Source organism: Corvus cornix, chromosome 12 (assembly GCF_000738735.6).
Source record: "Corvus cornix cornix isolate S_Up_H32 chromosome 12, ASM73873v5, whole genome shotgun sequence".
In the NCBI taxonomy this organism is placed as follows: domain Eukaryota; kingdom Metazoa; phylum Chordata; class Aves; order Passeriformes; family Corvidae; genus Corvus; species Corvus cornix.
In genome coordinates, this window is record NC_046342.1 from 13,371,989 (window position 1) to 13,398,868 (window position 26,880).

Sequence of the window (26,880 nt, forward strand, 5' to 3'; positions counted from 1 at the left end):
AAGTTTAGAAGAAACTAATCCATAACTTGTTTCAGAAAGGCAATTAAAATGGGTTGTTAAACCTGGGTGTATCATATTCCAATTAGCATTAGCATGGACAATATAATTAAAAGGTAAATTAGCCATAATGGCATAGACTAGAGCACTTCTTACAGTAACTAAGAGTCAATTGAAACCATGTACTTTGGTTTCTTGGGTTGTCAAGGATAAGTTGAAAGGACAGAGTAAAGCCTGTATCCGTTCATCCTGGGACAGTAATGTGTTCTGGGAAGTTAAACATGAGGAGTAGCAGTGTGCAAGCCAGCCGCCATTAAAATCCATGGAGGAGACTAAGCAGGATTAAGGAAAGCCAAAGGAAATATTCTAGAGCTGAAAAGTTTATGAATAAATTATGAACGTGGCAATATGAACACTATATGTCCTACTCCAAGGTGCCAGTAGCAGTTTTGTGCCTGCTGGAAGAGGACTTTGTTTAGGCTGAGCTGCAGTGAGCAGACCTGCCTGCAAACATAGGTTGTAATAATAATGCAGCCATGGTGATGTTTTAAGTGCAACTGAAGGACTTGGTAGCCAGTAAGGTTTAGAAATCCCAGAGTATTCATTGCATAAGCAACAGAAAATGATGGGAAAGTAAATATGTGATATACATAAATGTGGTAAAACACCATAATTAAGATGGGGACTTTTGGGGACTTTCTCCAGGGTGTTTTTTATTAACACTGGGGTGTCCTCTTCTGCCAAGGGGTAAGTTATACTCTGAACAGAGGCACAGATAACAGACTGCAACTTGTCTTGTCTCCTTACAGCCTTTTTTGCATTGACGAGAGGCAACCACCTCTGCTTTAATAAGAGAGGAATGTTTACTTATGCCTTACTGGCTGGTGGGGGGAGCCCGTGGTTTAGTAATCTGCTGTTACAATTTGGAGAGTTGAGCCTCGGAGGGTGGGAGAGCATGGATACCCACCCTCTGCTCTCAACCCATGCAGCACAGCCAAACCCAGGCCAGCGTGGAGCTGGAGGATGTCCTCAGTCCCCTTCTTGTTGACACCTTCAATGTCCCAAAGTCTCAGCTGTGTCCTGGACTGGACAGGGGAGGGCTGAAGACTTTAAAAAGACAAAAATAGCTCAAGCGTATTGGCAAGGGGGAAGCTATTCTGTAACAGTCTCCTTTTGCTGTGCTTTTGCATTGTGCAGGCATAGGAAGCCACAATTACAACATCCTTCTGGAGTATTAAAAACCATTTAGAATGTTATGTGGTAAGAAAAGCCATTTTCAGATCATGAGCTGTCACAACGTCAGACCTCCTTTTCCATTGCTGTGTTTTTCACCATCTTACCTTAATCTTCCTCTTCTATTAACTTTATATTGGCCAGCTGGGAACATGTACAGTCAAGGAAACAGTCACCATCAACATAAAATGGTTAATTAAAATGATTAACCTCACCAACAATTCCCTTATGGAAAAAAATCCTATAGAATGTAATAGAAAATGATACATTTACTATGTAGTATTTAAACTGTCAGAGAAAATTCCTTAGCAGGGAGGTAATTCCCTATTAAATTCTATAACTTCTCAGAGTATTCTCCACAGAACTTTATTGGATTAATCTGTATTAAATTCTACTGCATTTGGCATAAATTTTTCAATGCCAGTAACTTCTAAAAAGAATTTTATAGTGATACAGGGATGTAGGGTTTGATGTGAGGCTTTTCAGAAAGGGCAGGGTATTTTTTAGGAGTGACCTGTAACGGTACAGCAGTGATGTTGTATTATTTCTAAATGCAAAAATAGGTAAAACAGAATTACATTAAATCAACCTAACATGTAAATATCGCTGCTTTTCCAAATATGACTTAGGCTGAACTGATCCTGCCCATTGTGTAATCTGGAATCCCTTGCTTGCTGGAGCTGACAGGCAGAATTAGGGGAAGAGCACAGTTTAATATGGGGGTTTTTATATGGTAGAAGTGGAACTATGAGAATTCTGTTAGGGCCAGCTGAGAGTTTTGCTTGATTCATCTTTGTCTTTGCTCAGCTCATCTCCTTGAGCACAGTATGTTTCTCCCTATGGAGGGTTGGGAAGAGAGAGAGAAGCAATTGTTACTTGAGAGCATCACATGGATATAAAAGCTATAAAACGTACAAGGTTTTAGTATACTTTGCAGTTTCAAAATGTAAATGCTGGGGAAGATACCAAAATTGCTATGCAAGTCCTTTGTGAAATGTCTGCATAATGTTGAACTCCTACATCTGCTGTTTGTATAGCATTTCTTGTGATAATTTTTCCCTGTCACTTAGTTCGTGATCTTTGTAGCAGCTGTGAGCTCCTAATGACTTTCCCTCTTAGGTTCTATACTGTTATTTTTAAAGTCTAAAGTACAAAGTAATTTGGCATTTCCTCACATATCCTGGGGGAAATTGGATCTGTTTGGTGCAATTTCTGGGAGTCACAAAAGATTTTAATAAATACAATTTCTTCCACAACTTTGTAAACTCCAAATTTTAATTTTTTTTTTCAAAAATATGTCTTTAAATGATGAATGTTTATGCTACTGATAAATGGGGTTCTCTTTTTCAGGAAGATTATAGTTAAACAGATACGAAAAAGGTGTATCTTGGAGATGAATAGACTCCTGAGTGATTCAGTTTGTAGGGCAGTCTCTGAAGGATGTAACTCTCTAGGGAAATGGCTGCTTCTCTTTAGGGTCAAAATAAAGACCCTCCATTGCCCCATTTCAATAGCTTTGTATTCTGTTGTTGAACAGAGTAAGGGGTAGATTAAGAATTTAAAAAATATGTATCTAACCTACAGCCCCAGTTAGACAGATATCTGCATCTCTGGATTCATGAACACCCTGGGAAGCTTGGTGTCTCTCTGCTTTGTAAATAAATATATACATGGATGCAACCTTTTCTTTACTGTATCAGGGGCTGGTAATCAGTGTCCAAGCAGTGGTGTTTAAAGCTCTTGCTGTTCTCTTCAAAGATCTATTTTATTCTTATTTTACAAAAGGCATCTCTCTGCAAAGAACTAACGAAAGGTCGGTGACAAACTCAAATGTCAGAAACCCCATTTTGAGAGGGCACATAAGTTGTCCAGCGGTCAAAAGTCTTCTGTTGAAATGGTTTTTGTTCTTAGTTTCTTACATTGCACTGGTCACTCTTGCATCTGAGGGACCCTATCTTAGCTCCCCAAGGAGGGACAGAGTGGGACATGGCAGGAGATGCAGTGCAGAAGGTGATGGACTGGTAGTCAAAGGGGACAGTTGGCTCTCACGGTGCTCATCTGTCCCCAAGCCTGTGGAGAGGTGTGTGACCATGCTCGGGGGACAGCTGACATGGCTCAGTGTAAGAGGCCACAACATACAGGACAATACTGAAAGACTTTGTGTTTAACCCATCAGTTACAATACTGATACTTTGAACATGGTTTCCGTGAGCTGTTGCAAAAGGAGAGAAAGCTCAGGGTTTTTTTGGGCTGACAAATTTTCCATTTGAATAATCTTTCTGCCTAGGAAGTGCAGCGCTGTACGGCTGACATGAACATCACTGCAGAGCATTCCAACCATCCTGACAACAAGCACAAGAACAGATACATCAACATCCTGGCCTGTAAGTAAGCACTGGCCTAAGCACAATGAATCAACCCAAAAAGGCACTCTCTTCTTGCAGTGTGTTCGTGACTGGGACAGGCAGGTGGCCCCAGGTTACATTATTACATAGTACGTAATAAACATGTGAAAGTGTGGCTGGAAGATCCTTTCCCCATTAAAGGCAGTGAATGTTTTGACTTCTCCAGGGTCAGGATTTCACTCCAGCTTCTGTTTTGAAATGTTTCACAGTTTCACAGTCCAAGCATAGTTTTAGAAGTATAAGTTTGGTATGAAATTTTGTGGAGGAATAACTGATATAAATTGATGATCTGAGCTCTTCTGCCTGCTAAAGCCTGAAGAGTGGCCTAAGGGAAGTGCATGGTGGAGCAGAGTTTTACTGATGATTCCTGGGATTACCCTACAGTCCCAAAGGTGCTAAATCTTACAGAGTGTATCTGCTGTATTTCAAACTGCTTTAGCTATGTGTAGGATTTGGACAAAGAGTGATCTTTTTAGCACAGAGCAGGTTTTGCCTGTATCCCTTAGAGAACTGCAAATCTGGACTCTGGTCTAGAATGCAAATTATCTGGGATGGAAGTGCAGTAACTTTTTCCCTGTTGTTCTCTTACGTGGAATGGATGGCAGATGCAGCAGTCACTGTGGTTTAGGAATAGACATGGAGAGCCCACTGGTAAAAAGTTCACAGCGTTCATAAAGTTGCAATAAATCTTGAATGCTTTTGATAGCACAGGAAGGAAATGCATGTCTCTTAACAGATTTTCAGAAGTAATCAAGGTACTGGCTGAGGACCAGTTCCCGGACTTGTGAAAGACTTGCTGTGTGGCCTTGGGCAAAGGCATTCATTGAGCTTGTCCCAGCTGTGATTTTAGACATCGATGTCTGCTCCCTCTAGCTACAGAGATCTGACATTGAAGGAGAATTGAAGAAGGCACTTCAGTTCCCCAGATTATCATTGGAACCTCTCTCTCCATTGGTCCCCAGGAAGGCAAATTAAACCAGTCTTTATGCTTAAAGTTGGCTCACGTCTCATCTCTGCATGAGTTGGAAACGCCACCCAGGCCAGTGCTTCTGCCTAGGAGGAGGACTGTGATTATTTTCTGCTTTAAGGCAGAGTCAAGCATTTGGGTGAAACAAAAAGAGGAGCTAAAGATCACAACCTGAAGTCTATCCTCATGGTGTGATGATAGCGGTGAAGGAGTGAGGACATTCACTCAGCTCCCAGAGCCAGCAGAGCTGTCTGAGCCCAGCACTGAGGGGAGGATAATGAGCTGAGCCAAGCAGAGGCAGTGTTACACAGCCCCGTGGGGTGCCCTGGCTCTTTGAATCTCACTACCCCAAGTGATATAGATGATCCTAGAAATTGTGCTCCTGAGGCTCCAGTGCCCTTTAAAAAGAGGCTGTCCCAGCATGAACCATGTACCTTAAGGGATGTGAAGGCTAACAACCTGCACATGAGCAGATGACCAAGGACAGATACTCCCACTTCTCTCTTTGACTCCAGTCCAAGGCCAATCTCTTCTGTGTATTAGTAAAGGCAGCCCTGATACCCAGGAAATGGGATGTTTGCCAGCAGTTCTGCACTGTGCTTCCCTAATGTTTCTCTGCTCTGTTTTTTATCCTACAGATGATCACAGCAGGGTGAAGCTAAGGCCTTTACCGGGGAAAGATTCGAAGCACAGTGACTACATTAATGCTAATTATGTCGATGTAAGTTGTTTTAATGGTTTTTATCTGCTCTACCTTTGAATCCTTCTGCAAGGAGGAAGTACTGTCACTTGTGATGTAATTGTATTTTCCAACTTCACCTGATAATTTTGCTACAAATTCCTCACTATTCTGAATGAGAAAAGCACCTTTCTTGTTAGCTCTAAAATATTAATTTTTCTGCCATGATACTGCTTTCATCTCACTTGGCATTATGGTTTTCTTTGAAGGGTTACAACAAAGCAAAAGCCTACATTGCTACCCAGGGACCTTTAAAGTCTACCTTTGAAGATTTCTGGAGGATGATTTGGGAACAAAATACAGGAATCATTGTCATGATCACGAACCTTGTTGAAAAAGGAAGAGTAAGAGATTTTCTCGTTTGTTAGCAGTTGCTCCTTAACACTTCCCCAAATCACCTGGGCAGAATTTGTTTTAAATGGCTTAGGGTGATATGTACTCATGCATAATACATAACTAACGGAACAGAGGGATACATACTGAGCCATGATTTTTTTCTAAAAGTTCTAAACACAAATACAAAGCAGCAGCTCAGGCCCTTACCCAACTCACCCAACTGTGTCTGTGTTCAGAGGAAATGCGATCAGTACTGGCCAACGGAGAACAGCGAGGAGTACGGCAACATCATCGTCACGCTGAAGAGCACAAATGTCCATGCCTGCTACACTGTTCGCCGCTTCACCATCAGGAACACCAAGATTAAAAAGGTGAGCCAAGCCTTCGCTGCTGTCATCCAAGTGTCTTCTGGCTTGTATAAGACACAAGGCACACCAGAGTAAAAGTCAGCATTTGCATAGGCAACCTGGAGGGGCAGGTGGGTGGGAAATAAGTAAGTAAAGCCAAGATTAGAAGGAACTTCTTGTTCTTTTTCTCAAAGTGCACTGCTGCTTTGGTGTCCTTGTTTTGCTGTTATTACCTGTTCCCACGTGTATTTTTCCTTGAACTCTGTCTCCACCTAGCAGGAGGCAGAGCTGCAGCTTTCTTTTGTCAGAGTCCAGCACTTTCTCAGCTGAGCAAGCGAGAAGGACTGATATTTTTATGCTTCTTTTTTGTCCTCTCACTCTTGTCTCTGCACACCCTTCTCACACAGGGTCAGAAAGGGAACCCCAAAGGGCGGCAGAATGAGAGGACGGTCATTCAGTACCACTACACCCAGTGGCCTGACATGGGGGTGCCCGAGTACGCTCTGCCCGTGCTCACCTTCGTCAGGAGATCCTCGGCAGCCAGAACCCCAGACATGGGACCAGTGGTGGTGCACTGCAGGTATGATGGCTGTGACAAACCACTCATGGCAAGCACAGCTAGAGCACAGTGTGTGCTCTTCCATGCCAGCTAAGACAAACACTGTAGGTTACTAAAACAGGAGGAGTGTGTCAGCCCCATGGAGTGCAGGTAGACTTGAGCTCTACTTTGCCTGTGTCTTAAAACAGCTCCAATGCAAAAGCTTCCCAGTTGACACAGGGTTTTGCTATTGCCATGATACTGAGCTGCTGAACATTGCACTTGATGTGGTTGGAAAGCTCCTTGGTCAAAGCTTGCTTGTAGCCTGCCAGTTCAGTGCATGGACAGGGCAGGATCACCTCTGCTGGGAACCAACAGTATGGATACATGGACACCTGCGAATGCAATTGCCACTGAAACACACTCACACTCACAGCAGTTGCAGTCACAGCAATAGATCAGTCAATAAACTAGTTCAGGGATGTGGTCTTCATCACAGCACCATATCAAAGAGGAGAGGATGATAAGGGTTACAGCTCCTTCCTCGGCAGAAATTCAGAATCTCTGAAGAGCTCCCATCTCTGAAAGAGGGCCCAGGACTGCCCTCATTCACTGTAAGGAGTTCTGCCTCCACAAGATTAGCCCCCTTTTATACCTTTCCATAGTGCTGGTACCACTTGCATTTCCAGCTCCACTGTGCAGCTTAAGCTTTACCTCAAGGCTGAAGCCAGCCAGGGATATCTCACAGCCTGGAGTGACCTTGGCAATCCAGGATAGCAGCAGCTTGGCAAAGGGTGGATCTGTATGGCTTCATCCAGCCAACACCAGTAACAGCAGCAGTGGAAACAGGAGCCAAGTGCGAACAGCCAGAGTGTGAACTCCAGGACTACAGCAGCCTCATCCTCATGCTACTGGCACAGGTGTGATGGTTTGTATTGTGTTCAGCCTCATCTTGAAGCACAGAAATACCCACAGAAGGGAGGAAATACATACCTGGTAATATTTCCAGAAAACCAAAATATTTTGCTGGGAAACTTTAATGGTTGACGCTAGGAAGAAAATGAAAGCCCATGAACAGGAATATTTGAATATTTGCTTAGTTCTGTTCTGCTTTTACTTCTGCATTTGCTTTCATCTGGCATTGTATTTCATGGGTTTCTCTTATGCTCTCTGTAGTGCTGGTGTTGGCAGAACTGGTACCTACATTGTGATAGACAGTATGCTGCAGCAGATAAAAGACAAAAGCACAGTTAATGTCCTGGGTTTCCTGAAACATATCAGGACACAGCGCAACTACCTCGTCCAGACAGAGGTAAAAATTGCAGTGGGGTTGAATTTAAAGCCTTATTCATTTTTGCTTTGTAATCAAAAAGAGAATAGATTTTTCCAATTACATCTCTGTAAAAATTGAATATATTACTGATATTTTTCTGCACTGGAATATCTCTCTTTTTCTAGACCAGAAACTTCATATTTTGTTTTTGACTCGTTCAGAGTTGTATGTGCTACATTTATAAATATTTATTCTGAATTTGGCAGTATTTGCATGGGTGGCTTGCTTTGCACACCTTTTCCTTTAGTGGGCATTACTCCTCAGACAAAGCCAGCTGTTTAGGTTATTCCAGATGTCTACCTGACATGCTGATGTTTTTCTAGGAGCAGTACATTTTTATTCATGATGCCTTGTTGGAAGCCATCCTTGGGAAGGAGACTGAAGTGTCTGCAAACCAGCTGCATAGTTATGTTAACAGCATCCTCATACCTGGCATAGGAGGGAAGACACGGCTAGAAAAACAGTTCAAGGTAAGTCTTAATTGATGCCATCCAGATGGACCTAATTTTCCTACCCTCTTTTATATGGCCTGTCTTCACTGTCAGTTGTCATGACTAAGGAACCAAACCAGAAAACTTGATCAGCACAGCACAACATCTTGAGAAGTTCAGTCCTCTACAGTCTTAGCTTCACTGCTAGAAATCAGTGCTCATGTTCTTCAGTCAGAGGTGAGAAGAGGGACATGGACACTGTGCTGCTGGTCTTCCTGTTCCCAAGGGGGCTTGGATGTTCCCAATTCTGTGGTTAGCTTGGCTGGAAGTCTTCCTCCAAACTGTGGCTTTCATGCATATAGGTATGGCGAGAGACAAGAGATGAGGTTCTTTGCACCACCTACTATTTCATCACTGTAGATAAAGAATTACAGATGTTTTAAGACCAGGAAACACAATCTGCCTTTCTCATTGCTAATCATGATGCTTGCTGTGTTTCCTGCTACGTCATACCTGCTTTCTTCCTGGCCTAAGTAATTTTTTTTCCAGATCTCTTATTTGAAACCTAAGACTTTCTGATTGCACTTTATTTTAATACATTGTAAAATACTTTGTGAGAGTTTGTATCATAAGGAGATTATACCTGACATCTGCTTTCACAGCTAAACTCACTCAGTTAATAACTACCCAATAACGACCCAAGGAACTGAAGCTGTTAAATTACACCAGGTGCCAAGCTATTCAAAAAGTGAACAGCCTCTTCGCTGAATTCACTTGTAGGAATCTCAGTACTTCTCCATCACTCAAGACATTCCAGATGCTTAATTACTAAATTAAAGAAACAACTGCAAGCGCATGCACGCCCACACAAAATGCAGTAGCAGACAAAGGTTTGTTATTTTTAAAAGTGTCACACTTTTACAAACAATTCTGAATTATATGTATAAATTATATGTTTTCTGATGACTCGTGACAAAGTTTGAAAACCCTAAGTGCCATTTTCAGAAATTACTTTCTCTGACAACATTGCAGTTATTTAGAAACCCCAAAACTTCTAATGGGGCTTATGCCAGTGCATAGATGAATTGAGTGCTGTCTTGTTTAGAGTGCATTTCAAACTGGGATATGACCAGCAGTAATTATTAGATCTTTCTCTTGTTTCTGCTGCTGCCACAGAGCTGGCAGAAAATAACTCGTGCTCATGCCCCAGTACAGCAATTTACATTCAACCTTCTTAGAGGGAAATGATGCTGAGTAATGAGGTGTGAGTGCAGATGTGAAAGCCACCTTTACTCTCTTTGCTCTGGCATAGTTTCCCCATGCACTAGGGGAGTATTCAAATACAAATCTTCCTTTCTTTGTGCCTCTAGGCAGCCCAGAATGAACATGGCAGACCAGAGAATGTAGCCCATGGCCTCAGATCTCAGATGCCAGTATGGTAGATTCCCCAAAGGCCTATCAGAAAAAGACATTCTGTAGGAATTTTCTGGCTTTTATATTGGAAAAAAAAAACAATATTAAAGTTTTGTTGTTCTATTTTGCTAGCTTTTATTCCTCAAGACCTGCTTCTGACTAAACATATCTGAAAGTTTGTGAAATATACTCTCAAAGATAATAAAACGGAGTGTTCCGTGAAAATACATTTTGATGGAACTTCATATTCAGGATGTTTCAAAGCTGAAAGCTGCAGAGATCTTTTTATCTATTAAACATGTTGTATGGAAAGGATGATTTCCATTGGAAACTTGAGTACTTTAAACAGCTCATTCTCTTAATAATGCGCATCTTCGCAGGAGTTGGCAAAGAAACCTCCTCTCTTCACTTAGAGTGCTCTGAGGACTGACTTGCTGCTTTATTCTCTTTCAGCTGGTTACACAGTGTAATGCAAAATATGTGGAATGCTTCAGTGCTCAGAAAGACTGCAACAAAGAGAAGAACAGGAACTCATCAGTCGTGCCGTGTAAGATCACATCTTCGGTTTGATTACTGCCTAGCATAACTTTTTTGTACCAAATTCTCCCAGTGTTATGCATGAAAAGGCATAGCCACTAGGAAGGGGAAATGTAATCTTTTGTTCAGCCCAAGCTGTCTTGCCTTTCAGTATTACCCTGATGAAACTGAACAAACGGAAATAGTTGCAGTGTCAGCCAGATATACTGTCCAAGTGAAATGTTAATTTGAAGTGCTTAAGAATTTGAATAATTAGGTAGGGGATAAATCTATGGAATACTGAGAGATTACTTTGATACCAGCTCCTAGCTCTGGTGAGATCTCCCAGAGTGATTGGCACCAGTTGTTTGTAATTCAGCTACTGCACTCCATTTCTCTGTGTGAGATTTGAGAGTATTTAGTGCCTGAGGACACAGTTTCACAGTCATTAAAAAGGAATCTTTGCATGGCTGTCAAGCAGTATGAACTTGCACCAGACCAAGCATGGGCACAACATCATCCACATCACATAACCCAAAGTACAGGACACAGAGGATAGATGATAGCCAATAGTGGCACAGATACAGTCCATCATGAAGTTTGTTAATAAAAAGGGAAGTCATCAGAATGCATCTTAAAAACAGATGGGAACAGGCTAGAAATACTCTGTATGATATGGCCCTTTGTGGGGCCAGATCATGCAGCTGCAGTGATTTCAGTTTGGCTTTTGGGGCCTGTCAGAGGTTTTGAGGATGATGTTGAACCCAGCCCTAAAACACAGAGAAGCATGGATCTGCTGAAGAGCACACACTTCTGGGAGGTTCCCCATTAGGGAAGAGGTTTGTCTCTGGAGGTTCTCTCACCCTGTGAGAGATGGCAGTGCTACAGAGTGGTAGGGAAAACAAATCAGCTGAGTTTGTGTGCTGCTGGAGACAAATTGAACACTACAGACAAGAATTACCCAAAATCCCCTGTTATCACTGCATATACTGTTATTTGGTAATTTAGCCTGCTGTGAAAATCTTTGCTATAGTAAAATTTGATTCCTGAAATTACTTTGTCCTTGTGGGAATATTGTGCAACATTCTCTTTTATATCCTGTGTTAGCAGGCAGTGCTTTAACGCAGTTAGAAAGTGCTGGCCTGCTCCTGTGGGAGATGGGAGCTACACACTGTTTGCTTTGTTAACAGCTGAGAAATTCTTACTTTCTGCATTGTGCCATGACCACACTTTGATCTTTTTTTTTTTCTCTGTGGTTTTTTTTTTTAATGTTGTAGCTGAGCGTGCTAGAGTGGGCTTGGCACCACTGCCTGGAATGAAGGGAACAGATTACATTAATGCCTCTTATATCATGGTGAGGAAGCCAACACCTAATTACAAAGTAAAATCAATTCTAAGGTGCTAAATACCAGATGCCTATAATTGTCTTAATTCTGTGTGTAATGGCTGTGTATTAACAGATGAGATTTTAACACCTTCCCCATAATGTAAAGCTATTAACCATGTTTTATTAAAGATTCTTGCCTAAAAAAATTAATTACAAGATGCATTTAGATGGAATGTGTATTTCTGTGAGATACAGTCAAATAAATACTGGGATTTAAAGTCAATTGAAGCAGTAGGGACTCTGTAGAATTGAAATGGAGTTAAAAAAATATAGTCTGTGTGAAAATATTGTGGAGTAAAATGAAATAGGGTCATTATGTGTCCCCAGAAATTAAATTAATGCTTTAAAAGTATGGAAGGCAGTAAGTAACTGTGTGTTTGTTTTGCTGCAAAAGGGCTACTACAGGAGTAACGAGTTCATCATAACCCAACATCCACTGCCACATACAACTAAAGATTTCTGGCGAATGATCTGGGATCACAATGCACAGATCATTGTCATGCTGCCGGACAACCAGAGCCTGGTGAGTTGCCCGTGTCCCTCCTTGGATGGTGCCACTGTCACAGCCCAGCTGGGCACAGCACAGAGTCACTCAGTTGCCTGCTGGGGCTGTTTTCTGGCTGAAAGCAAAGCCAATATTTGAGCCACCTACTCAAGCTTTGCCATGAGCTGGTTACAAAAAGATAAGTTCCCATGATGGAGGGGGGCTGTTCTTTTGCTGTCGCCTTCTGCACTTACCCCTGGACATCCAGGGCTGGAGGGACCACAGTGCTCACACACAGCACAACACGCTGGTGCTGACAACATCTGCAAGGCTCCTGAGGGTGGCCTGGCAGGATGCAAGCACTGAGGGTATGGAGAGGCTGGGGTCATGGGTAACCATAACCCCAGAGAGAGGAGCAGAAATGCAAGACAGGGACAGGAGGATAATTGCTTGTTTGCCTATGAGCTTAAGCCTCAGGCCATGCAAGACTATGACTGTGCAAGGCGGCTATACATGTCATTTTTAATGAAAGTAAAATGCAAACAAGTATGTTAATTTAAGTGGAAGTAATGAGTCGGACAGAGAAGAGAATAAAGGAGACACAGGTGAAGTGCTAATCACTACTTCCAGATTTACTAGCACGTTTCAGGAGCGTGTGTTGAAAAGTATTAAGAACTAAACAGTTCATTTTTTCATGCACACATCACTGAGGTGAGCAGACAATTGTAGCTGAAAGTGGAAGAGAAACCACCTTCATTACAGCAAGAAAATAGCAGTCATGAGGGGCTACTAAAGAGGCAGCAGTCAATATGCTGCTTGTGTGCAGGGATGAAAGGGAGTGCAGCACTGCAAGGAGTGCTCAGAGACATTCAATCGAATCAGTAAGTGCTAATGAAATGAAAGTATGTTAGGTGGAAATGAAGAGGCTGATCTTGTCTTCACATGTGCATGAAATAGCTCTGCAGAACAACAGTGACTAAAGGGTAAAGGAAGAATGGTGGGCTCAGCCACAATGCTTTCACCTTCACCATTCCCAGGGTGGAGGGTGGCCAGGAAGGCAGTGGCATCCCGGCCTCGGCTCAGTGGTCAGTGTGGGATGTGTTGGCTGGCAAGGAGGCGTGGCACAGGATCCAGGTAGCATCAAGGTGCTGGATGTGCAGTGCCAAAGGACAAGACAATAATGCAAGGTACCTGCTGCATGAGGACCTGTCAGGTGGCAGGACAGGTCCCTTCCCTGGCACTCAATGATATTACTCTAATTACCAGTGCCTCTGCTTATTTAGGGCAGAATTGTAAGGGCTTAGGACCATAAGTCACATTTTAGGAATGAACATTGACAGCCCAGATCTCAACAGTATCTTGCATGTCTTGTGCATCAGAGCTGCAGACCCACAGAAATACACCTGGTTTTAGAGGGATGTGCATGGCCACAGCAGGATGACATCAGTTCATAGCTCATGTTTGCTCATGAGTGAAAGATGGGGTATCCAGAGACACGGGTTTGCTCTGTGCATGTGGCCAGGGCAACTTCTGTGCTCGTGCTGCAAGGACATAGACCTGTGAAGCCAGGAGAAGAAACTAACTTTGCTTGTATGTGGTGACAGACCATAATTTCCTTTCTCTGCAGCAAATTAGGAATTCACTGTTATTTTTTAAAGAACAGCTTTGACAGGATGTTACCTACATCCTGTCAGTCAGACTACTTCAACACTGGGCTTCTTCCATCCTTCCCAGTCTCACTCAGGTTTTTCAGTAGAGGTGTTTTTCTGGAGAACTTGCATTAAGTTTAGCCAGTGTTTTTTTCAAGGCGAAGAATATTTGGGTTTTTCTCTTCCTCTTCACACCTCCAGTCACTCCTAAAAATTCAAGCCCTACATAAGTATACATCAATCTTCTACCTAGGCCTGATCCACAGACCCTCAGTTTTGGATTAGACCACAATAAACACAAATTAAAAGTAACAAGACAATAATTTTTAAGGGTCAATGAGTTTTTTCTAAACAAATATCTGACTTTCAAACAAGACTGTGTAGGCAGGAGGTCATAAAGCCTGGGATACAATACAGAGGTTAAGTATGAGTGAGCTAAGATAACAATTTCCCTATGAAACCAATTAAAAAGCAGATGTTACCAGTTTGAACACACAAAGGGAGTATCTGGCAGGTTTACTGCCTACTGTAATTGTAAATTTGTTTTAGACAGAAGTGGTTTTTAAAGGTCAGCTCCTGATCATCTCTATTTATCAAACCAATTTTTTGATCCACTGGATTTTTCAAGGTATCTGAAAGGCTGCAGCAGTGTGTTTTTTCATTTCTCTAGGCAGAAGATGAGTTTGTGTACTGGCCAAGTCGTGAGGAATCCATGAACTGTGAGGCCTTTACTGTGACCCTTATCAGCAAAGACAGACTGTGCCTCTCTAACGAAGAGCAAATTATCATCCATGACTTTATCCTTGAAGCTACCCAGGTAAAGTAAACCTTCAAATGTGGTTCTTTGCTTTTCACCAAAATTATATTGATGCCATTTAAATACAGAAGAAGAAGAGTTCAGAAAATTTTTGGAAAGGATTTTCTTGTAAATACATGTGTATGCATGTTGCTCTCAGGGGAAAGGGATTCTCATTGGCTCCTTCTTCCTCTCACATCTTCTACTTTCAGGTAGATTCCTCTAGCTAGTTAGACTGGTATTAACTGTCTCTCTTGCTTGAAAGTGAAGACGTGATTTTACCAAGGTGCATTGTCTTATTTCTGCTTACAAAATTCAGTATTTATAGTTAATTTGTTTGGGGGGGTCTTAACTAATCATAAAAATGTAAGCACGATTCTTTTGAACTATGAACCTGCTTCTAGTTTGCTGTCTGGATTGCAGCTGGACTTTGCTGCAAGACATTAGTTTGCAAGCCCATTTAGATTTGACTTGGTTGCTCTTGTTTGACTTTTGAGCCGTAAGGTCTCTGAGACCTGATATGAGCTCTGAATTCAAATACAAAATCTTTTCTTGATTAAACACTTTGTTAAACTTCGTATTCTTTTAGGGTGTTCACTGTTACAGAGATGCTGGAGCTGTGTTTCCTCTTTCTATGTAAACTGTTTGGAAGAAGAAAGTTTTCACTGTAGTTTGCAGTGAGGCTCTTCCCTCTCTGTCCCTGGAGTGGATGCCTGTGAAGTGGAGGAAGCTAATGCCAGGCTGCTTTGTCATTGCAGGATGACTACGTTCTGGAAGTCCGCCACTTTCAGTGTCCCAAATGGCCAAACCCTGACGCTCCCATAAGCAGTACCTTTGAACTTATCAATGTAATCAAGGAAGAGGCCTTAACAAGGGATGGCCCCACCATAGTTCATGATGAGTATGTCATCACTTTTCTCCCATTTATGTGCAGATTGTACACTCAGCTAAAAGACACTTGATAGGACTGATGTCCATTCGTGCATGGAGTAGGTCAGGTTTAGTAGTCCACAGAACAGATTTAGAGTATATAAACTTCCAAGGATGAATTTTCAGTTGGCACCTGAGGCCAAATACATTTTGCTTAGTGTAGTTTTTATGTTGGTTATAATCTTAGGTGGACTCAGGAGGTGAGGCTGTTTGCTGTGGAAGCATTTTGGGTTCTTCTGCTCCTGGAAGTGTCCCAAGCAAATCCTACAACCTGTTTCAGAACCCAGCAGAGCTTTGGTTTAGATAAGGCTTTAAGCAGCCTAATATGGGCTGATGGAAACAAGTTTCAAAACAGCCCAAGCTCCTGTCTAACAGCTCAGGTTTAATGTGCCATGCAAGACAGAACAAGCTCGGCTCAGCTGTGTCTCATGACGAGCAGCAGAAGTATCGTAACAAAGGGCCCAGGTCTTCTAAAAGCAGATTTATTCTTCCTCCTTCTGCTTCCCCAAAAACACTCTAAGGGGCCCATATTGTGCCAAGTGGGAGGGAGGGGGCCCACCAACACTTGCGTCTTTTGTGGCACAGTGGTGAGCATTGTCCCACCAGCTATGCTAAAGACTGTATTGCATGTTATTACTTGCACACATTATGGAGCTGCAAAATACCATTATAGTGAAGCTGGAGCCTAGGTCTGACCTGATTTCCTTGAAGGAACTGTTTCCTGGTGGACAGAGCACGTCCTGCAGTCATCCAGTGCTTAAAATCCCAAGGAGGCCCAACTTCTGACAGTGCTCATGTTGTCCTAAGAGCAAGCACCAAGCCAACACAAATGCCTGCTCTACCTGCAGCCCTCCTGCACTGCAGCCCATTAGATGTTGTCACTGCCACAAAACAGAATCAGTGGGAATGTCTTGGGAATCTTTGCAAAAGCCTCACTACCATGCTCTGGTGTGTCAGTGATCAGAGCAGGCGCTGTGCTGGTGTCCCAGGAGGACACTTGGATCCACTGGTGCTGCCTGAGCTTTCCCTGCACGTCCATGTGTCACTGCTGCAACAGCTTTTTCCTGACTGACTCCTGCAAATGGTGCCTTGGGCTGAAGCAAGTAGTTTTTCTCTCACCACTCCTTCCATCTTCCTTATGTAGAGTTTAAGCTCTGTTGCCTTTCACCAGCACTGATTAATTCCAGGCTGGTTTTAATATTCGTGCTTTGGGTAGTCTGAAGTGAGGTTTTGCTACTCTTGCAGTATTTAAGATTATGTTTTACAAAATTAGAAGCATTATTGATTTGGGCATTTCATTGCTAGATGAAAAAAAAAATCAAAATTGCAATGCTGAGTCATTCTTTCTGTACATTGCTTTTTTGGTTTATTTGTCATATTCCATTATTTTATTTTTATGCCTAATACATAATGTGGATTCTGCTTTCCCTTGGAGTCTAAGCAAATGTAGCTGAAAATGAAAATTTCCCTTTGCTACACGCAACAACTACATCACATAATCCACTAGTAATTGCAACTGCAGATTAATTCCAAATATATGAATTTGCAGATGACTAAATTCATGTGGTATTTAGGAAGTACATGGTGGGATGAACTTGATAACATTTTAAAAAGTTCAGAAATTCCAGTTTGAGACAGTTGTCAAGATTTTTAAATATAACTGCCCATGTGTGGGTAACTAGATAAAGATCTGCTGCATAATTTCCTTCAAGAAAAGTCTTCAGATTGTTGGGAACTGGAAATTACCAGCCCAAGTGAAAATTATTCCATTACACCTTCAGAGGGGTTTAGTTGTGTCCAGTCAGGTACATGCACTGGGCACATTGTCCACTGTCCCTGTCGATGATCAATCACAGCCATCTGTATGGTGCTGCTGCTTCTTCTGTAAACTTTACATCCAATAGAGCACATCTATTGTGATCCAAGTTCTGTTTCCTATTTCTAGGTAAACTGAGTTTGAGTTTGCAAAAATCATATAAAATTAAGTCAGCATGTGTCTTGATTTCCACAGGAATGCTGTACAAATCCTAGTGGTAATCTTGCAATACAAGATGGTATTGGAGCACTTGCTGATTATTTTAGTTTTCACATAAAGCTCTCCAAATGGCTTAGAGAGCAGGTCAGCACTGATGACCCCGTTTACCAGTGGGAACATTTTGACACTGACTTTCTCAAAGTCACAGAGCAGACCCATAGCACAGCCAGGACAGAATTTCAGTCTCCTGAGTACCAGGAGAGTGGAGGCTCCTCAGAAGCTGTGGTGTAGGATCCTTCATGCTGTGCCTCACACCTGCACCTGCGGCTCAAGCACACCCCCAGGCTTACCACAGTGAGCTTTCTACCTGACCAGTATCTCAAGGAATCTCAAGGACTGAGTCATACTCCTCATGGATAACTGCTGCTTGGGTTTTTATTACATGACATTACAGCTCAACTCTTCAAAATCTGTAATGTTTCCTGGGTGCCTGGCTCAGGGATGTTGCCTTTACCAATGAATCAGACATAGGGAAGACTTTGAGATGTGCCCCATTTATTTGTGAGCACCACACAGCCATCTTAGTTTTCTGCAATTGTCAGACGTGGAGGAAGAGGCAAAGTCTCATTTCTTTCTAATCGCTCATGTTTTGCTTGAGCTCCCACTAATGAATTTAAAATATGCTTCACTGTAATGCAGATGCTCTCAGCCTGTATGGTGCGGGAGAAGTGATTTCAGTGTTACAGTCTCCAGGCTGGGTATTTTGAAATGGCTCATGTTCTGCTGCTGCTACAGTTCTTTGTGTTGAATAGTGCAGATAACCTGAGATGACTTGTGTACCATCAAATTTCTTCTATAAATTAAAATGACAAAATATTAGCCACTATAAAACAAGCATTTAGTAGATAAAAAGATGAACTACAGTTATCAAATAAGACTATTAACAACATTTTCATGACCCTGTGTCAGTGCCCAGGTGTGTTTCTGAGTAACTCCTCCTTTTGGTGTGGTTTTCCAGGTATGGAGCTGTGTCAGCGGGAACTCTGTGTGCCCTTACTACTCTGTCTCAGCAGCTGGAGAATGAAAATGCTGTTGATGTTTTCCAGGTGGCAAAGATGATAAATCTTATGCGGCCTGGAGTATTTACAGACATTGTAAGTCTTTAAGTGGAATATAAATAGACAGTTTGCAAGGGTTTCATCTGAGACCAAAAGCATGAACTGAAACATGCATTGTGTATGTTATCAAGCCCTACAGCATCTGCTACCAAGCAGAATTTGCATTCGAACTTTTTTTTGTGTAGCTGTCATTTTTTATTAACCTCAAAGCCACACTGTAAGTCTCTGATTTGCACTTAAACTTATTTCTCATACTTTGGAGGGGAGCACTATACAGGCAGTCCTAGCAAAGAACCTTTCATCTTGTCACCATCTGCCTGCCAGCCCTGTGAGCTAAGCTGTGCTCTTTAAACCTGGCACGTTGTGGTCTGAGGGGATGCTCACCGCAGGTGGAGCTGCAGGGAGATGAGGCTCTTCACTGAGTGTCCAGCAAGAGCAACCCCCTTGCCTCAGTGTGCATGGTACATACAAGGTTCTGCCACCCAGGGAGTGACCTGGGGCTGAGCTGTGGCCTCAGGTTTTGTCCTGCACTCCTGTAGTGTTTAATAGTATATCAGAAATAGTATAATCTACCCAAAACTGGAGTTTGGGTTCACAAGGTTAAACTGGATGAACAGAGTTAATTGTTCTAAGTCTATTTCTTCGCTATGTGTATGCTTCTGACAATGAATACCCATGACCTTACCTGGAAATGCCAAATTTTAGTGCCACTCATTTATGTACACTTAAAGGATTTAAATAAGTTGCTCTTTCTTTTCCAGGAACAGTACCAGTTTCTTTATAAGGCAATGCTAAGCTTGGTCAGCACTAAGGAAAATGGAAACGGTCCCATGACACTGGACAAAAATGGTGCTGTGATGGCCAGTGACGAATCTGATCCCGCAGAAAGCATGGAGTCTCTTGTCTAATTGGAAACCTGAAAAGGCACTTAATTTGTAGAACTTCTGAAGACTGAGTGAACTTCTTTGAGGCCTTTTTTGCCAGACTCTAGGTTATACAATAACCCAATTACTTTTTTACACTGATAAAAGTTTTGATATTTATTTTTTGCCATTTTATGTCTTAATGGTATCCTACTGAGCATTTGCACCTCTGTTTATTTCACACAGTGAAACGCAATTTTATCTAGTTTGCACTATATGATCAGTGTTACTGCCTATAATATCCTAATATAAGACAAGCCCTGATGTGACATTCCATGGCAACAAACATACATTTTTCTGTTTTGTTTAAATGCAGTGAAGTTTTGCTAACTACAGTGACCCTCGAATCTTAAATCTTGGATGCTAGGCCAGATGGATTCTTTCTACAACAGATACTGTACCCCTTCATACCATATTTATTATTTAATGATCACGTCACAGTTTTGGTAATGGTGTTTTACATTCCAGTGGAGTGGATGAGCAGTGTTCATCCTTTCTTGACAAAATGTGGCAGGTGATTATTAGCTATAGTGAAGGTGTAACAGCCTTGTGCAGCTGAAACAATTATTTCTGTATTGTTTCAAATTGCTATGTTGTACACTTACAGGCCTGAGACTTGCTTCACATGGAATACATAAATTACGTACAGTATAATTATAAATTAGATGCCATTCATATGTGGGACTCGGCGATAAGTTTTGAATTTACAATTTCAAAGTTTCCCCATGTATTCAGGAAAATGTTGATTTTGGTTTTTAACCAGCCCTGCAATGGGAAGGTATTTTGGTTTTATTTTCATTGGAGCCAATACAGTGAGAAATCTACTACAACCCAAAATCAGACCTGTTTTCAGATATATTGAAGGTAGCAATATTTTACATTACTAAGCTATTCGATATTTTAAACACATCTAATTTCCTTACTATTTCTTGAATATGACTTCACACCTAATGGTATGTTACATGATGACAGGCGTTTCTTAATTTCATAACTGTTAGATGCCATTTTTACAGGTGTGTAATTTTCATACTTTAGTGCTAAAACATAAAGTACTGATCCATATTTACTGGTGAAGCAAACTAATAAAAAAACTACCTATAAAGTTACATTCTCCCTCTTTTTTTTTTTTGCCAGACTAATTATTTAGCATAAATGTACCTTATTGTGTTTTCCCTCCCAATAAAATGGTTTCCCCCAGATTATGTAAATAATTATTGTTTGGAGCATTCAAGTTTATATCCTCACTGGCTCCCTCTTCCTTTGTATTTGGTTGCAATTCAACAAGGTCAATCCCTGTTTATCAAAAGAAGTAACCATATGCTTAATTCTCCTAAAAATTAAAATTATTGTGCTCTTCATAGCTTGGCTGAGTAGGGAGGGGTTATTGAATCTGCCTGGAAAAGGAAATACGTGATTTCAGCCATCCTAACCCTTGGTGTACAGTTAAAGGCACTATCCCTTATATGTGGCATTAGTTTCTTCGCTTCTAAACTGCAGAAAACATGCATTGTAATTTTTCAGGACTTGTCAAAATATTACAGCATATTTTTTTCATTTAAATGCAAACCAATTAATTTCTGCCAGTCCAATCTTGCTGAAATACAGACATTTGGCAGGGTTCTGTGTATTTTCACTCACAAGGAAGCTGAATGCAAACTGCTTAAAAGGATATTGAGAGTAGGTATTTTGGTTCAGAACCTCTCAAGGTGCAAACTGATACAGCCTCGCTGAGAGTGGAGGAGCTATGAAAACTGGTATGTACTAATATTTGGCCTTTTAATCTTAAGAGAAAGATTCAAGGTATTCAAGGATTCATCAGCAACCTTTTACACAGTCACCTTCTCAGTTTGTTGAATCCCTCCATACAAGCAATTCCAATAATTGTTAATGCCAAACAATATAATGAGCCCATGGTTTCAGTAAGGAATTCCCATGTCCAGCAACAGCTAGTCCAAATAAAATGTGCAGAATGTTTCAAAGATTGTAGTTTGCTTGCCCTTTGCACTGCATGGAGGTGGGAGTCAGTAGGAGTTAGGACTGGCTTTCCAGTCACTACACCCCAGTAACAGAATGGTTTAAGTAAGTTTTCAAGTACTGCTCCCTGCAAGGGCTGGAAGGTTTTGTTGAGTGGTTTTCTGGCCAGCCTGTATCAGCCTCAGAGGCTGCTGAGCCCCCCTGTGCCCCCAGTCCTGAACCTGGCCCCAGCCAATGCCAGCTGGTAGCACAAAGGGACTCATGAGTTGGATCAGTTCAATCTAAGAGTATTTAAGTTCCTGGGAAGGTGTAGGGAGAAGTTAGGAATTCAAACCCTGACAACTGACACAAAGATTACTGCAGGCATCAAGAGGGTTGGATTTGTTCAGTACTTTCAGGTCTTTAGTTTTCATTTCACTGGCATGATGGAAGAAAGCTGTGGTTCGTGACACACTGCCTGAACACCCTTGTTTTAATCCTTCACCTTCTCACAAGTTTTAAACATCAATGAATGAAGGCTGTGGGGGTTGAACTTTGGTAGATGCTTTGGAAATCCATGCATTTGCATTGGCATTTTCCAACAGCTGAAATACTTGCTCGGGGTTTAATCCATGGGGAAATAATGTACACTGATGTCCTGTGAGTTGTCCATGGATTACTTCGTAAGGGAGCTCGAGCTGTATGTTAAGTGCTGTGCTGACAGCCAGGTAGCCAATAGATGGTAGTGATGCATGAGGCTTGAAGAGATGAAGCTAGAAATTGCTTGTGAAGGTCAGGATTAAGCACACAGAAGAGCCAAATCTATCCTCCTGTAAGCAGCTGCAGTTCTGCTCTCATACAGGGGTTTGCACCCTTTCCTTGGGACTGAGTGAGCGGCAGAAGGAGCAATGTCTGCTCAGAGATGGGCACTGATGAGCTCTCCTGATGCTCCCACGAGTGTCTGGCCGAAGTCCTGCTCTGCAAATCACCACCCTGCTTTTGGCACCCCAAGCTCCCCCGCTGTACCCAGCTCCTGGCATTCAGTCAGGATGTCTTTCAAGCATCATTCCCAAGCAATGTGCAGGTCTGCAAATTAAGAGAACCTGAGAACATTCCTATATCACTGCAGGGTGTGGTCCTCAGCACCAGCCCTGAGAAATAAGGAACAGAAGGACTGGAGCACACGTGTGTGTCTACATTTAGAAAATACCATTTCTCCATGTCTTGCATGTGTCCTGCACCCGCAGACCATGTGAAAGACATGAACTGTGTCTTGAGCCCATAGAGCAGCCAAGCTTTCCAAGTGGGAATGCTTGGAATCTATGCCATCTTAACGGTGGCAGGCTGAGGATACCCCGTCCTCCAAACACTCCTATATGTGAGCTTGGCGTTGGTAGGAAGGTCTGGGGGAGCTGGTGGGACCCCTCTGGTGTGCAGGGTAAGCACCAAGTCTTCTGCAGGATCAATGTCTAAAGAACACTCATTTTAAACAGCATTTGTCTTTAGTATTTCAGTGTCTGTTTCCAAATGCTAATTTAGAAACAGGGAAAAAGAAAAATCCAAACCCCTTAAACTTCTTCTTGTAAGTGACTGTTTCTGTACTGTGGGTCTTTTCTAGATTAGTGGAGTCATTTACCGGATCTGCAAAATTTCCATTTCTTTTCCAGTTTCTGTTTGCTTGAATTGCTTGAACACAGACTGATACATTGGAACATTAGGAGAAGAATCTTTATGATACAGCACAACTGCCTTCTCATTAATCTTTTTTAAAGCTGATGTATTTTATTTAAAAACTAAAAAACACAGATATCTATTCTACCAAAGATACATGCTACTAATTCTCAGCAAAACAAAATCAACTTACTTTTTAAAAAAAATCTAGTTGTCTTGAAGATTTAGCAGTCTTTCTCAAATTCATGTCTTTTGACATTAGATCTTGTATTCCAAAGTTTATGTTCAAATGGTTCCAGTGAGTTTTTACATGAAGGGAAAATGCCTATTACTCTACCGCATTGCTTTCTTCTTTTTCTTTTTTTTCTTTTTTTTTTCAGATGTAACTTGCTGTTACCCCTTTGCTCTTCTTCTCTTTGTTGCCATTCTAACAATGTGAACTACATTGGCTTTACTTATCAAAGGAGAAGGAATGCAAAAATAAGGAAAGAGAGGAACTGTAATAGAGAGATTTGGCCTCTACCTTGTCTTAGCTGTTAAACTGTTTTTAGTGTTTTTGTTAACTATTTGCAAAGGGAAGCATTTTCTACAGAGGATAATTAATTTCAAGAAAAATGTCTTGAGTTTTAAGAATAAACGTCTCCAAAAGAGGAGATAGTCAATTTTATACAATGTCACAACTCTCCAACATTTGGGGTAGTGACTTTTTTTGTTTTGTTAGAACACTTGAGACTAGCAAGCAGCCATTGTGTCTAAAGACCGAAGCATTCATGTGTACTCCTATTTTCTTTTCCTTCATTTTTAAAATAGCAAAGTCATTAAAACTGTAAATATTTTGTTGCTTGGATAAGCATCTTCTGGGAACTTTGTATCTATGGTATATAATCATAGAATTTTATATTTTCATATAAAGCTAATTTTTTTCTAGTTTCACCTCCTTCCTAGTTCTGTGGTGGCTATGTGAATACAAACCTTCTGTGTTTCAAGGTAGTGAGACACCATCATCACACTCCAAAAAAGATTTCCACAAATGTCATTTCTTTGGGGCAGTGATTGTGAAAGTTGGATTTTTTTTTTTTTTTATTCCATTGTCAGTGTGTGCAATAGGAATTAGACTTAGCCAGTCACTGGATACGTTTGTCTCATTGATCCATTCAGAAAAAAAATAAAAATGTGGTGTTTGGTTTGGGGAAAGGGTGGGAGGGAGTATTTGGAGGGAGACTTTTTGTTCATTTTTGGTTTTTGTTTGGGGTTTTTTTGTAACTTGAAGAATCTTTTTGTTATGTTAAACTATATCAAATCATTCTATTATAGTGTTATTTAATATGTAAATTGTATTGCTATACATAAAATAAAGTATGTTTTTTGATGTATTTACAGACTTCTTCCTTATTTGCATCAGGTACACAAAAGGAACAGATGCAGGAGTCAGTATTTCATTGTCCCAGGCGTGCAGGAAGAATGATGAGATCCTAAGCCTGCTTTAATTAGTTCTCAAATTTCCAAGCAGTACTCAGCTGGGAACTGTCAGGGACAGTGGAGTTCACTGTTCCCTTCTTAATTGTCTCCAACTATTAGAGAGCTGCCAGTTAATAACCCTGTCCCTCTCCACCAGTGCTCCTCCCCAGTCAATAGTAACCCATCAAAATCCCTTTTGGAAGGGGGACTGTCTCCTTTCTGAGCAGGACCTCAGATCCTGAGCTTTCTTGCCAGCTCCTTTGACATGCCCTTCTTTCAATCTAATTCTGGCTTACCAGCCTGGAGGAGCAGGGGCTTCCACCAAGCCACCATCACCCGATTCACCATGATAAATGGCATTGCTCACTAACCCCAGCGCTGTGTCAGGAAACGCAGAAGTACTCATTCCCATCTCAGACAGACTGGGGGGGATACAGATGTTCCAAATCCGAGAGTCAAGGCAGCAAATATTCCCCATGGAGTGCATTAGTAGCCACGCATCCTTGCTGCTCTAGCCAGAAGGTGTCACTGAGGTGGGCACACATGATGCCATCGATGCTGTTGGTGTTTTGCAACAAAACCTTGGCAGCTCCACACACTACCTCCTGTTCTGGTTCTGTGCTCAGGGCTGTGTTACTTTTTTTGTTTTTCTTGGGGGGAAACTGCTCAGGCTTGTGGACAGATTCTTGTTGCGATCTGCTGCTGGCACAATGGCTGCCTAGGCTGGCAGAGCCTTCAGCAACATGGCAGCACTCAGCCTCTGGAGCAGCACCTGCACAGGGAGAAAAACATCAATAACTCAGACGGCTTGTTGATGTAAAATTGCTGGTTAAAATCAATACACTACATCTGCTGCCTTTTGTGTTGCTGTATTCTCACCTGTAAGGTCTGTGTTCTGGTTGACTGGGAGGAAGAGGGGTCCTGGAACACTGGATGGGAACTGTGATCAGTGGGACACCGCACAACAGCCTGATGACCCTTGCCAAGCACCCCACCTTGTAGCATGCTCCCTCCAGCCCCTGCTCCAGGGTGCTGCCTCATGTTGCACCCCAGTAGCAGCTCGACACCAGCCCACCAGCAGGTCCTGCTGCCTCATGGATGAGCAGCAGCAAGCTGCTTCTCAGCCTGCCACACCTGCTCTGGGGGATGCTCCAGCACCTCCAGTGCCCTCTATAACTTTTTCAGTCCAGAAGCAGGCACCCAGGCAAAAGTTCCTCTGCCCAGCTTGGCTGCTTCACCTCCATGGAGAAGATGGCAGCCCCTGCATGCACAGGTAGGTGGGTACACGACACTTCCCAGCAACAATATGGGAAAAGAGTTGTGTAAATCCTGCTTGTCTTGGAAGTGCCTGAAGGATGGAGTAGATGGCAAGCTGACCATGAGCCAACCCCACCTGCTGCAAAGTAGACACTTGCAGGTCTGGCAGTTCTACACTGGGACCAGGTAAGGACACCTACCAGTCTGCTCATGGCAGGGTTAAAACCTCTCATTCTGGGAAGAGACAACCACATAGGCAAAAAAATGTAACCACACTGAAATCCTCTGAGCAAAGACAGGATGAAGTGGGACATTGCCTAGTGAAATGATGGAGAGAGGGCCTAGAAGAGGCAGGAGCAGAGAGGCTATGGGGCTTGTCTCCTGGTACTTAAATCACCAGTCCTGAAGAAAGGGTTATAACTCTTCCTACATCTTTGATAGATACGGCAAAAACCAGAGTTTGACTAGCCACAAGGAATGTAGGAGTCAGGTAGTGGGAATATGACCTGGGGCAGCAATGGAACAAGAAAAACAGCTCTGTAACAGCTGCAGAAATCAGGACACCCCAAGGCAGCTCCTTAAATGAAAAAACAGCATTTCCACTAGACAGTAGCAGCTCTGAGGTGAGCCCCCAGCTGCTGCCAGCCAGGTCGTCATTGCACAGACAACAAACGGGGCAGAGCTCCCTGCACTGCCAAGGTCATGCAGCATTTGCTCCAGGAGGCCCTCCTGAGACCTCCTGGTGAGCAACACTGGCAGGAGTGGAGGGCAAGAGAAAAGGCAAAGCCTTGGAGAAAGTACTTGGATTCCATGCTTGGGAATGCACAGGGAAGAGGCCTGGCTGAGGCCTGTATCAAGTGGAAAGATGTAGTAAGTCATTCATTAAAACTTTGGCAACAGAGATATGATTTATCAGCACTTCCCACTACTAACAATATGCCTGAATTAATTGGTTCTATCAGGAGATCCCAACTTCTGTAATAAAGAGCTTCCAGAGGCTGCTAGCAGTCATCCTACACAGTCA

The 26,880-nt window shown here is 42.2% G+C and overlaps 1 protein-coding gene across 2 annotated transcripts in view; it reads left to right on the forward strand.

Annotated features, from left to right (window-relative positions):
- Positions 1-24,514, forward strand: part of PTPRG (protein tyrosine phosphatase receptor type G) — a 403,292-nt gene extending 378,778 nt beyond the window's left edge. For both annotated transcript variants that reach the window (XM_039558715.1, XM_039558716.1), the window contains 14 exons: positions 3,518-3,614; positions 5,241-5,323; positions 5,551-5,685; positions 5,914-6,048; positions 6,432-6,604; positions 7,739-7,874; positions 8,219-8,365; positions 10,193-10,286; positions 11,533-11,609; positions 12,037-12,165; positions 14,446-14,592; positions 15,330-15,472; positions 18,495-18,630; positions 19,356-24,514. In XM_039558715.1, coding sequence (XP_039414649.1) covers positions 3,518-3,614; positions 5,241-5,323; positions 5,551-5,685; positions 5,914-6,048; positions 6,432-6,604; positions 7,739-7,874; positions 8,219-8,365; positions 10,193-10,286; positions 11,533-11,609; positions 12,037-12,165; positions 14,446-14,592; positions 15,330-15,472; positions 18,495-18,630; positions 19,356-19,502 — 1,779 coding nt within the window. In that variant the 3' untranslated portion in view covers positions 19,503-24,514. The remainder of the gene's footprint in view (positions 1-3,517; positions 3,615-5,240; positions 5,324-5,550; positions 5,686-5,913; positions 6,049-6,431; positions 6,605-7,738; positions 7,875-8,218; positions 8,366-10,192; positions 10,287-11,532; positions 11,610-12,036; positions 12,166-14,445; positions 14,593-15,329; positions 15,473-18,494; positions 18,631-19,355) is intronic.
- Positions 24,515-26,880: the final 2,366 nt, after the last annotated feature.